The following is a 13,137-nucleotide window of genomic DNA, read 5'->3' on the forward strand; positions in this document are numbered from 1 at the left end:
AGGTGAGGAATAATGAGAATGATGAGCAATCATCGTGTAAAACACGATGATAAATATTGAATTTTGTTGATTTTTAATTAAGAGTACCACGACACTGTGGTGCACCACAGAGGCAAGGTATCTTATCTTCTTCAAGTGGAAACTTGTAGTCGTAAGTTATTTCTTCATTAATACCAATTGGTTGTTTGCTGTAGATCACAATTTTTTTCTGGCTTTCAATTGTTATAACTTTAGCATAACAATTGGGCTGTAATATAAATAAATACATGTTAATATTAACGAAAAATATAAATTAATACAAATAGAAAAACTTCCTAATAAAATGTTGAAGATAAGAAGTCACTCAAGAGTGATCAAAAAAATCTTACGTTGCAACTATGGTTGATAAACCGTGCTAAGTTTCCACACTTTGTTGCATCAATGATTGTATCCAGATCAATTCGGAAAAGGTAAGAGCTTCCGATACCCGTGGCCTCATATTGAGATTCTCGAAGATCCGCTACAATCGGCCTTATCATTTGTCCTACATATTCAATGACCATTTCATCGGCAGCTATAGGTTCCATTGCAAATAGACCCCAGTCATGAATCCCAGATTTAGCGAATTTAAGTTGTTTTTTACGGAACTAAAGAGAATACGTTTAATGAATAGTATTGTAGCGTTGATTTTAACTTGATATGGAAAAAAAATATTTACCTTCAATTGATTAAACTTGAGAAGATCACTATCAGTATCAATACCAAAAGCAGTAAGTAAACGACGTTGATTGCTGCGTGCTTCACGGGATAGAGCTTGCATTTTTCCAGTAAGAGCTTTCGAAATGCCTTTAGGCCCATTACTCATACCGTCACCTCCAACATAAGCACCAGCACTCAATTCTATCTCATTTGAACGTTGTATGCTTTGAGCATAGTGATGTTTATGTTTTGCTTTTTCTTTAATATCCACTTTATAATATCCTTCTGTCCTGGCACTTCCAGTCGCATGAAGTCTTATTTCATCTCTTTTTCTTCTCTTTGCCGGACTGGGAATATCTGTGGCTGGATGATCTACCCAATGGGTATCATTTAGCCAATAGCCTTGATTATCGTCAGCGAGCAGTGCTTCGTAACTTCGACGTAGGTATTCGATATCTTCAGCATCAATACCACGGGTAAGAAACTCATAAAGAACTCCCATCTCTGTCATAATGTCTCTTTCTTTATATGTAACAGGTGGTGTTTCTGACAATTTCTTCGGCAGTCTTTCATTAATAAATTCATTGATATTTTCTTTTTCTCTCACATGATTCTGATGTGCCGTTAATTTGGAATATTTATTGTATTTTCGTTTTTCTGTTTTTTCCTGTGGTTTTTCTACTTTAGCCGGTTTCACAGCCTTAGGTTTAGCCAGCGGTTGCGGAGGAGCAGGAGCTGGAGTTGATAGTACGGACGTTGTTGGGGGAGGTGGTTCAACCTGTGCAGGTGGAAGAGAGTACGAATGCTCTATGTATACTTGAGCAGCTTGTGGTCTAGTAGTACTTGGACTTCGCTGTCCATTCAAGCGTAATTCAGTCTCTGCTTGATACCTTAATCTTCTAATTTCAAGGCTTTCTTCTTCTGAATCTGATGTAGGTATTTCACTAAACATTTCAATCTTTTCAGATTCTTTGAGGATAGGCTCGTTATTGATATATTTTGAAGACATGTTTTGAATAGATCGAATGATATTCGGTTGAATGGGACCTGGACTCTTGTGTCTTATAATATTATCATGACCAGCGAGAGTCATTAATGCTTCTGCAGCAGAATTTTCCATCTTCGAGATGTCTTTTGGTTCATCCTTAACTTCTGACCCTGCACTAGGTACATTAGTAACACTAGTCACTGGTGTAACTGAACGTTCAGCCTTTGGAGAACTATATGGACTTGGATCGTTGTTGAGTTGTGGGAAATCAACAGAAGCATCATCCAACTCCAATTCAGGAATTGGGGTTTCTCTACCACTAGGTGTTGGACAATTAAGTGATCTTTGAATTGCTAATTCCATTAGAATATCAGGATTTTTACTATTACATGCTAGTAATCGATGATCAGAAAGCCTGCTGTCTGAATCAGCTTCTTCTTCATCGTCAGAACTATCGCTGGAACTACCTGAAGATTCACTGCTGGGACCGGAACTTGAGCTTTCATTTGAAGACAACGCGGAGGTAGACGAGGCACTGCTTGGCAAAGTAAGATTTCGTTTTGATTCTTTAGATGGTGAAACCGGAGAAAGATCCATATCACTATCGCTATCGATAAGCTCAGTATCCATTCGATCTGATTGCCGACTATCTTCATCTTGTGGCGGAGGACTTGGAGCTTTAACTTTCCGCCTAAATGAAGGCATCTTCGGTATACTCGCTCGGATGCCGAGACCAATACCATCATAGTTGAAACCTAAAGGAGTTGCTTGTTCAAGAAGTGATGATAATGGTTTCGATTCTTCCTTTGTTGTATTGTTCACTGTGGTACTTTCATCATTTATTCGACTCTTCTCATTTTTCTTTTCATCCCACCAAACTTCAAAAAGTTTGAATGCTGTATTTTCAACCATTTTTTTATTAAAGTCTTTCTTTAATATTTGCTTTAATTCATTCACTACACGTTCAAGGACACCGTTAATGGTAGCGCCTTGAGGATTATCTTTTGTGATATTATGATTAGCCATTGCTTGAAATCTTGAATGAAAATTGGGATAATAATTTGTACCTTGGGAACCAACACCACCAGTAAGAGTTGTGGTTGACTGGTATTGCGTTGGCATATATGGAGCTCCGTAAGGATAAGGATAATGTGTTGGTCTTGGCCAACCATACATGTCAGCTGGTGGTGGATAATGAGTAAGATGACCAGGGTAAGAAGCTCCTCCGTATATTTGATTATTGGGTTCTGTTTGAGCAATTACTTCTTCTATTTTTTCATCACCAGAACTGAGAGGGCTCAGTGACATGCGATCGTCGTCAGGCGGGGGTGGTGGTGGAGGTTCTTTTGGTGGTTCTGGTTCACCATCTACTGCTGCTGGACTATAACTTCCTAAAAGAGCTTCATCTTCACTTGAACTAATTACACTACCGAGGTCTTCATCAACAGAAAATTGATTAATATTGTTTTCGTGAGCTTTTCTACGTTCTTTTGCTCGCTCAGTCTTTTGTTCAAAACAACTTTTGTACACTTCTGCTGAAAGAAAAGGACTTGGTGGATCAGATAACATTTGTTCTTCTTCTTCCGATTTTTTCTCATCTTCAGAATCACTACCAAATTGAAGAAAAGGTGGCGCCATACCACCCGCTTTATCTTTTAATAACATAGCGATTCTTGTATCTAAATCGAGAGTTTTACGAGTTTCAACTGGAGAATCTTGTGTCACAGTTTTCGGTGTTGTTGATTGACTTTCTTTTTCTTTCGTTGGAGGATGAGATACTTTGGCATTAGAATTTTTCGATGAAGACATTGGTGGAACACTTTCAACAGTAACAGGAGGTACTGTATGTGTAGGCCATACCGGTGGTGGATAGCCAGTAGAATTACCAGGCCACCAAACTCCAGAATTCGCTTGAACTGGAGGAGTAGGCATAGGTGGGGCTGGTGGAGGAAGTGGTGGGGGTCCTGATGGCATAGCAGGTACATATCCACTTGGTTGATGATGATAACTAGAATAATAGTAATCATAACTAGCTGGTGTTGAACTCTGAGAATAACTACTCGAAAAATTCATTTCGCTAGGGGCTGTCCCATATCCTAAATCACTACCGGTACTACCTCCAGGAGTAGGATAGTCTCTATACTTATTACCAAACCGTGAATTGTCAATATACCCATCCACTCTCGATTTATCTGAAACTAAACTTTTTTTACTTCTATAATCATCACGATCATCAACAATTTTATCAATAGGCGTATGCTTTTCCGAATCAATTTCCGATTTAATTTCTTTTTCAATTTTCTTCTCTGGTTTCTTTTCCGTTGTCAATTCTGTATAAGTTTTTTTACATTCCTCACCAAATGCATCCAAAAATACCCGTAGTACTTTACCCATCACAGATGTATTATTCAATTTATCTACACATGCCTTTGCTGCTTTTGTTGTTTCAAATACAACTCTAGCAATACCAAGGTGTTTGTTTGTCACTGGATGATAATATATCGTAAGTTCTTCCACTGCACCAAACTTTTGAACCATATCAGTTAAAAATGTTCTGTCTATATTGTCGTTTAGATGGCAAAACGTCACTTCTAGTGGTGGTGGTTCGCCACAATAATTAGCATCGATTTTAAATCGCGGAACTGGTAGATCCAACTGTTCCAATCGTGTCCATATTCGCGTTAATTGAGATCGTGGATCACGAAGGTGAACAGGTGGATATGTTGGATCACCAGGAACAACGCCATCATATCTATATAATTTTGTAGCACCTTTCGTAAGAAACGGATCAACGAGTAATTTATAATTTCTAAGTTTTTGTGGAGGAGGTGCTGGTACAACAGCAGGATCCTTTGACGGATGAATCGCATGTCCATGACCATGCTTTGGCTGTTGATTAAAATTTTGCGGCGTTGCTTGTCCACTTGCACTTGGCGTAGATGATGCAGGTGATGAATGATGATGGTGATGATGCCGATGATGATGATGGTGATGATGTGGATGTGCATGGGAATGACTGTGCCCATGTCCATGTCTCTCCATACCGTTCATAGCCTCCAGGCATTATCCATCCATATCAAATTCCAAACAAATTTCTGTAATCAAAAACGACACTGTCAACCGTGTCATTTGGAAGCAATAAACAATAATATAAATACTAAGGATTTATTTCATTTTCATTAGGTTATAATTAGACTTAGACAACAATTGTTCTTCAATATACCCTTTATTTATTATCTTGTAACTTGATAACTGATAATAATGATTAGAATAATTATTGCAGTCACATAACCTCAAATTAACTTTTAGCAGCAGCCAAATTGAAGCGGCTACCAAATTTAACCTCTAGATTAAATTGAAATAAACGAATATTAAACAATATCTTTGCTACATACTTAAATACTAATTTGCAGGTTAATTAAAAATAATGACAAACCTTGAAAATTCTTTTTCAGGTAGGATTCCGGTCAGCTCCCATCATAAAAGTATCGGGCACGAACCCGGAGGAATGATCGTAGTCCTTTCGTTTTTTCTCGTTGACTCGACGTGATGACACGGCTGTGTTTTTTCTTTCGTCGTTTACACGTTTATCGTACTCGTTCTAGATGCAATATGTACTGAGGGCCACCAAAGCCAATTGTAATCTTTGCTTTAGTTTGCCTCAGAATCTAATAAAACGTAGAGCACCAGGCGGCGACACGCCAGCGGGAATGCACAAACATTGAAAATTTAGACAATGCAAGTCTTATTTCTTTAATGTGTGTGTGTGTCTGTTATTTGTGTTGCGATAAACAAGAGTAAGGTGGGGAGAATTAACGCGTGGATACATTTATTAAACCATGATAAAATAGATATCTTTTTTATGTCGATTCTTCTTGCTCTACGTTTTCATATCTCTAGCAGTACTTGGTTCATGACGTAGCCATCTTCTCCATTCAGCGTGTACGTTTATCTTGAAAAGGTTCAAGTTAATTTCAAAAAATTTACTTTATTTTCTTGTGTAGTTTATAAATACATGACATAAATAGTATTTGTATTTTTTCAGGCATAAAAATGTCTTTTTTTCAAAATTTTATCTCCCGATTGGTACCGGCCGTCAAAGCCGAGGATGAAGAATTAGTTGATCCTCTGCAAGTTCGTCGTGTGAGTGTTCAGTTAAAATATTACATAATTTATTTGTATATTCATTGAAACATTGCTACAATTGTGTTAATCAATAATTAATTTATATTTCATTAATATATTGCAGGAGGAATGTAGGCAAAAACCTAAATGCATTACACTTAAAGAAAAATTGGATACTTGCAATGACAGAGTTAATTCAAGAACGAAAACAAGCGAAACTTGTTTAGAAGAAATAATAGATTATGTGAGCTGTGTTGATCATTGTGCGGCTCATGGTCTCATGAAATTGCTTAAGTAGATTACAATTGGTAATTAATCTGTTTCAAATAAATCTAATAGTTCTATTGACTGTATATAAATATTTAAAACTAGAAATAAATATTCAAATTTAAATTAAACAATAATCAAAAGTAAAGATTCACTACAATTGTCATTATGTTTGATTTATTAATTAAATTTTTTTGACATAATTTCTTTTTGAGTTCATATTTAAAAAACAACATTATTGTTATATTATAAATGTTCAAAGGTATTAATGGAATTCTTCTTATAATACGTATCAGCAGATTTATCTGCCAGTCTTGTCATCTATAAAAAATCAATTGAAAATTTGACTATCATCTAGTCTGCTCCAATTTGTAATACATCAAAACATACTCCACAAACTCGTACTGGTTTATTTAATCCAAATTTGAGTATTGGCACGTCTTGACCAGAGCATTTGTTACATAATATTCTACCGCAATGACGGCTGAAAAGAATAATAATTGTTATCATCATGATTAGATGCATAATAAAGTAAAATATATATTAAAAAATTTACCAGTGATGCTTTCTCATAGTGAGTGTAAATTTAGTACCACATTCCAAACAAATATCTTTATCTGTCCATGGAGCTTCTTGAGTCAATGAATCCAATAATCGATATAACAATTGTTTTGTAGCAACTTGATAATTGAAAATTGTGATTCCATCTTTATTCATAGATCCAAGACATGCACCAGCTTTTACAAGAGTCCTACAGAGATTTCCATTGCCATTCATATATGCAATTAACAAGGGTGTATTTCCATCAGCATCTGAAATAATTATTTTCTTCAATTATTAATATTCTTCGATATAACAAAAGAGCAAAGTCAGTCATTAATTGTTACCTGCATTGTTGATGGGATACTGCTCCATACATTCGAGAAAAAGTTCACAAATTGTCGCTGCATTGTCTCTACTAGATCTAGCGAGTTCATGAAGAGGATTTCTCCCTTTTAAATTCACAGTTTCTGCATTCAATGTACATTCAGTTAACAACGTTCTTACAACAGCTACATGACCTTTGCGCACTGCTACATGCAACGCATTGTCACCATCTGTGTTAACTGCGTCAAAGTTTATATTATTTTGAAGTAAAGCAGAAACAACGGCAGCATGACCTGCAGCAGCAGCAGCATGTAGAGCAGTATTTCTATGAGCATCAGTATCATTTATCCTCGCACCAGCTAAAATTAAACTACGTACGAGCATTTCGTTGCCTGAAACAACGGCTAAGTGGAGTGGTGGTGTCTGTGTAACGTCTTGAACTCTGGAGTTAACATCGACTTGAATGGAAAGCAAAAAAAGAATACTTTCCATGTCATCTTTTTGTATAGCCATGTGTAAGAAGTTTCTACCTTTGTTGTCAAATTGTTCTGCAGCACTGGGAAGTTTTTCTAATATTGCTTGAGCTGCTTTATTGTTTCGTACAGTTAACGCTGTTGCAAATGGACTCAGACCTTTTTTGTCTCTTAATGATAGATCTAAATTAGGATGACATAAAAGAAGGGAAATAATTTGTGCATGTTGGTTTTGAATTGCTATATGTATAGGGGTTTTTCCTTCGGAATCTCTAGCGTTCACATTAGCACCGTGTTCCACTAAAGTCTGAACTACTTGTTCAAGACCCCACTGGCAACATAAATGTAAAGGTGTACAATTATCTCGAGCTTCATCACCACCTTCGCCGTTGGGTCCCGGTCTTCTTGGAGCATTTAAATCACATCCACTACGTATCAAAAATTGCGCTACTTCTTCTTTGTTATCATCTATTGCACGATGAAGCAGAGTTTGAAGACATCCATCTGGTCCTGGACTCCAACAGTCAGTATCAGCACCATGGGAAACTAGAATTGATGCTGTATCTTCTTGGTCTGTGTCCAAGGCATCCCAAAGAGGGCAACCAGTAGAAGTATCGACTCCTCGCCTGCAAAGAGCCTCCACCACTTCACCAAGCCTACAATGTACACTTAATTGAAGAGGTGTTTCACCTTCTGCTGTTTTTTCATTCATGTCTGCTCCATTTTCTAGAAGAAATATTGCTGTTGCTGAGTCTTCTTTTAAAATTGCTTGATGAAGTAAACTTAATCCTTTATCATTTTTTTCATTAATATTAGCTCCTGCGTTAATTAATGCTGCAACTATCTCTCGACCTTTTTTCAGCGGTGCTTTTATTGCTAAACTTAAAGGTGTTTCTCCTTCTTTATCTTTGCAATCCAATTGATCTTTAGGATTCTTTGCAAATTTCAAAAGTGCTTCAACTACTGGATAATGTAAATTGGATACTGCTAAATGAAGTGGTACTTCCTCTGTATCCTTGGTTACAGCTGTTGTACATGATCCTAAATCATCCTTCTCAAGTAACAATTTAGTTAAATCAGCTAAACCTGCTTTACAACTTTCATGAAGTATCGTATAGCCTTCCGCGTTGAATTTTTTAGATAAATTATCATCCTTGGAATGTGTCACTAAAAAGATAGCTGCCTCTTCCTTTCCTTCTCTTGCAAGAATATGTAACAAAGTATCTCGAGTACCAGAATAAATTGGATTAGGTATTGCACCTTTTGATAAAAGTTTCTCCGCGAATGTCTTTTGATATGGATCAACTTTAAGAGCAAAAGAAAGTGGAGTATGACCATCGTTGGTGGTAACATCTAAATCAATATTCTTAGAATCTAATAGGAGTTCAAACAATGGTTCATGCTTTTCTGCAATACTCCAATGTAAAGCAGTCCATCCTCGATTATCTTGCAAATTCTCATCAATACCTGCTTGCAATAGCTTAGTCGCCACAGCGATCATGTCAGGGGTATTATGTCTAGCAACTAAATGCAAAACTGAACATCCTTCAAATAACTTGAATGTTTCATCAAGGTCTTTGTCATTCAACCTCAAAGGGTCACATAATCGCTGTGAAGTACCGCTGTTCTCTAGCTGTTCGATAATGAACTCAGCCGCATACGAATCGCCTTTATAAATAGCAGACTGTAAAAGTGTCAAGCCTTTGGAGTCTTTAGCACACAAATCGGCTTGATGTTCAACTAAAGTTCGTGCTAGAGATGGCTGACGTGACTTGAGTGCAACTTCGAGAGCTCTTCGTCCCTTGTGATCGACAGCGTTGACTGCAGTTGAGAGCTGAAATAAATAAAAGAATGTGTTAATCATGTGAACAAGTTGGTGCTAGAAATGAAGAATAAAAAAAGGGACGCTGATACGCATCGTGTATCCCTCTATTAGGGAAACCGGATAGAATAGACCCTCTCTGAATGCTTTTAACGTGACTACATGCATCCGTGCTCATACATTGGCTGCGGAAGTTCTGGTCAGCGTTATCAAGTCATTTCTTTGTTCTATAGGAATGCATGCCTGTCTTGTCTCATAATGACCAAATTAAAGTAAATACGTAATCGTTTTGCATTCCGCCAAGTATAAGAAAGTTGTTTTATTAATGATTTCAAGATTCCCTGTTACAGTCGTGCGCATTGATGGGTGTGCTATAGTTGGTGGACGTTGTTGAGGTAGCAGAAGAGTGGGGAGATGACGTAGCACAGAACATATTGAAACTGGCTGCAACCAATAAGTTTCTGACTACGTCAAGTGGATTATCACAAGCAGTAAGAGAAACACAAGCATGACAGAATTATCACAGAAAATGTGTTGATTATTTTTCAACCTTGTGCTAGATGTTTAAGGAAGTACCGCGAGATTTGAAATAAAATTGTTTCCCTCGATGTTAAATAATTATTTTGTTGTTTGTGATGTTAACATACGCATGGTGAACGTCCTCGTGGTGTTGAGTAATTAATCGATGTGTCAATCGATCACCGACAGGAGTGATCGAGGTCAAATACTATTTCTTTATTAGCGTCAATAAAGGTTCATTATTATTTATAATAACCAAAGAAGTAGGATGAGAAGAGAGCAGCATAAAATGCAGTTAATTAAGAAATTTCCATATTGACATAAAAGTAAAGCTAGGTTTTTTTACTTTATATTGTTGGAGCTATGATTTTTATTTGTGAGTTTCGACGAATGAGTTGATGTTTACGACCATGAAATTTCATAAAAGATTGCTGTTATGGATTCCTGTTATGATTGCGTGTAAGAATGAATCTTGGTATTAACTTTCTACACAATTATTCTTGAAAAATTATATATATTAATGATATTATATTGTTTTGCAGGTATGTCTGAAGTGTCGGGTGAAGGTATTATGTGTTATAAATGTACAGTAGCACCTGTAAAAAATGAAGTCAATGTTACGCAAATATGTAGTCAATTTGAAGAGAATTATCAATTTCAAGTATACTGTCCAAAGTCAACAATGTGTATGAAGCGTACGATTTATCATAAACTAGGCAACGGATGTAAGTCTTCCTAATTTTTTTTTTATTCATATCTACTTTTCAATAACGATTATGAGTCATTGTAATTTCAGCCGTGGTAAAAACAAGTGTAGAAAGAGGATGTGCTTTACAGTTGAATGTTTTTAAAACGTACGATGAAAATGAAAAAGTTTGGAGGGACACGGAAAAAATAATTCGAACAGCATATACGGAAGGTTGTTTTCCCGGAGAGGATAGAGGATCCCCTGGTGGACCTCCAGAATATTGTTTTTGTCAATTTAATTTATGCAATGGAAGTCAATCGTTAAAAGAATTATTCATTATGAGTATTATCATTCCAAGTATTTTAACAATTTTTTGATACTTTATCTCGATATAAATCCCCACTGCCTTCACTTAAATGTGTAAATAAATGTATATACTAAAAAAATCGTGCTGTGAGTATCAATAAAAAGATTTAGACGAGTTATTTTTGGAGAAAAAAAAATAAGAGCAAAATACTTACCTCAGCATTGTGTTCTACGAGATATAAAAAGACTACGTCTTCCCGTTCAAGTCGGACTGCTGAATGAAGTGGGTAATCACTTTTAGTCTTGAGTAGTTCATACAGAAGTGGTCCAGGCATTTCTTTAAAATCTTCTCCTGTTAAGTCTTCCTAAAATGGATTGTAGACACACAATCGCAAGTTGTTTTAATAGCTTGATATAAAATAATTAAAATTACCCAATGTGTAGATATTAAAGAACTGCAATAGTTCCTTAATTTTTCAGCTCCCAATTCTTCAGCTGCTGTGTAGAGAGTCACGCAATCTCTGAGACTTACAGTTCCTATCAAATATGTTTCACATTGTTCCACTAATTCTTTTAACTGAAAATACGATGCAGCTTTCATCAGCTCTAATGTTAAATTATTTTTGTCAACTACACTCGTATAAATCCACTTTAGAAGGATAGCTCCTGCTGTACCATCCAAATGACTCCAATCTAAGAGACATTCATTTACTTATTAATTCAATTAATTCAATTCAATGTTTTAAACTATAAAATAATTAATGTAAACAAGTTAAAAGAAATAATCACTCTAATTTGAATAAGAGAAGAAAAAAATAAAAAATACTCATTTATAATAAAATAAATAAATAAACTGATGAGTTTATAATTTATTTAAAGATTAATAAAAAGGAATTAATTAATTAAAAACAAATTTTTAGAGTAAAAAACTATTTATATCCATTTCATTCACTTCTTATTCTTTAGCTTCCATGAAGTGTTTATCTTTAGAACCATCTATGACTCTGCTGACTACAGTATTTTTCATGGAATTAATGAATCAGAAAATGCATATAATTGAGACAACTTATGACAAAAAAAATGGTAATCAGTGTTTTATGTATTACATTGATCTGAATGAATAATCAATAATGAAGGACATATTGATTGTGTTTATGTTCATGTTGTAGAGGAAATGTCATCAGAGATTTTGTAAATCTACTCAAAAAATATAAAATATAACTACCAGTTATCAACAACTGAAAAAACTGATGCAGTAATGTTCTTGTTTTTATGATAAAAATGTGATATTTAATGTACAGTGATAAACGTAACTACACGGTGTTATCAATTAGTTTGATAAAAGGTTTTTGATATTTTATTTTAAGAGATGTTTTTACTATTCTGCGAGAAATTGGTGTTTTTAAAATAATAAATGATTCCATATCCAAAATACATAAGTTGTAAGTACGAAAGTTAGTGGTATATGTTGAATAAAAATGTAATAGTGTACACTAATATTAGTCATTTAAAATAAAATATTTATGCTGAATGTTATACATACCTAAAACGGATATGTTCGCTAGTGAAGCCTCATTCCAGAAATCACTTCTTGCACTCAATACAAATTTGTGTGCGGGTATTTCATTATTTGGTAGTTTTATAGTCAAATCACTGTAATAAATTTAATATTTAATAGATTATGCAGGTTAAAGACATTCAATTCTATTAAATTTTTTAATAAAAATTGATTTATAACACTTACCTATATTGCTTTTGCCCATAAAGAGATGCTATAGTCGCTAATAACCTTTCAATAAATCCAGATTCCTGCTTTGAAGCTGTAGCTATTGCATATTTTTGTTGAAGTTCATTGTTAGATGTGTAGAGATTGACATACTGAGTTCTAAGAAGAGATAGATGTTGCTGCCACTTTTGTGATTCATTCGAGTCATCTGTAAATATTTATTTTAAAGATGCTTTCAGATTTTTTGTCTAATTCTTGTAAAAAGTTATTAAGCTGGAGTTTATGTTGATAACCTATACTCACCCATCTTCAAAAGTCTGCCGCGGTATCAAAGGAATGATCACAATCACGTCTGACAAACCAGAAAAGAATGTTTCATGACAGTAATGATCTTTTGACAATTTCTTAACCGGTTGATAAGCTGATTAGTTTTTTTACAGTTAGTTCATAAAAAAGCACATTTATAACACTTAAATAATAAAGATTTAAAACTAGAAATGCACAAAAACTTTATTGCACTCATTAAATTCGTTGTCCTTACAGGGATTGGAGTAATGGAATAACAATTAATTACGCCCCTACAAATACAGTACTGATACAGATGTAAGGTGCTAAAGTGTCTATGTATGTTGCTTTCTTTTTTTACACTTGACAATTAGTTGATAACATTAACAATCA

General features: G+C 35.1%; 3 protein-coding genes and 1 long non-coding RNA gene across 5 annotated transcripts; 2 read left to right on the forward strand and 2 right to left on the reverse strand.

Moving 5' to 3' along the window:
* Positions 1 to 73: 73 nt before the first annotated feature.
* Positions 74 to 13,084, reverse strand: LOC118064065 (histone-lysine N-methyltransferase SETD1A-like). The gene is made up of 11 exons (XM_035078441.1): positions 12,763 to 13,084; positions 12,478 to 12,667; positions 12,277 to 12,386; positions 11,167 to 11,426; positions 10,949 to 11,098; positions 6,946 to 9,232; positions 6,615 to 6,870; positions 6,422 to 6,542; positions 698 to 4,720; positions 369 to 626; positions 74 to 247 (listed from the first exon to the last, which is right to left on the reverse strand). Exons 1-11 carry the CDS (start codon positions 12,764 to 12,766, stop codon positions 74 to 76), a joined length of 7,833 nt encoding a protein of 2,610 aa, XP_034934332.1. The 5' UTR covers positions 12,767 to 13,084.
* LOC118064104 (uncharacterized) lies at positions 4,874 to 5,411 on the reverse strand. The gene is made up of 2 exons (XR_004690023.1): positions 5,103 to 5,411; positions 4,874 to 5,011 (listed from the first exon to the last, which is right to left on the reverse strand). It is a non-coding gene; the product is annotated as an uncharacterized lncRNA (long non-coding RNA).
* On the forward strand, positions 5,493 to 6,195 carry UQCR-11 (Ubiquinol-cytochrome c reductase 11 kDa subunit). Of its 2 annotated transcripts, none has more exons than XM_035078493.1 (3): positions 5,493 to 5,608; positions 5,712 to 5,809; positions 5,916 to 6,195. In XM_035078493.1, exons 2-3 carry the CDS (start codon positions 5,720 to 5,722, stop codon positions 6,087 to 6,089), a joined length of 264 nt encoding a protein of 87 aa, XP_034934384.1. In that variant the 5' UTR covers positions 5,493 to 5,608; positions 5,712 to 5,719; the 3' UTR covers positions 6,090 to 6,195. The 2 variants fall into 2 exon arrangements, with proteins under 2 accessions (XP_034934384.1, XP_034934383.1); XM_035078492.1 differs by having other exon boundaries at positions 5,517 to 5,627.
* LOC118064101 (uncharacterized) lies at positions 9,678 to 10,955 on the forward strand. Its single transcript, XM_035078491.1, has 3 exons — positions 9,678 to 10,198; positions 10,282 to 10,464; positions 10,536 to 10,955. The coding sequence occupies exons 1-3, from the start codon at positions 10,138 to 10,140 to the stop codon at positions 10,802 to 10,804; spliced, it is 513 nt and encodes a 170-aa protein (XP_034934382.1). The 5' UTR covers positions 9,678 to 10,137; the 3' UTR covers positions 10,805 to 10,955.
* Positions 13,085 to 13,137: the final 53 nt, after the last annotated feature.

This window comes from Chelonus insularis, unplaced genomic scaffold, assembly GCF_013357705.1.
Source record: "Chelonus insularis isolate UGA/USDA-ARS -01 unplaced genomic scaffold, ASM1335770v1 contig_160_pilon, whole genome shotgun sequence".
Taxonomy (NCBI): Eukaryota; Metazoa; Arthropoda; class Insecta; order Hymenoptera; family Braconidae; genus Chelonus; species Chelonus insularis.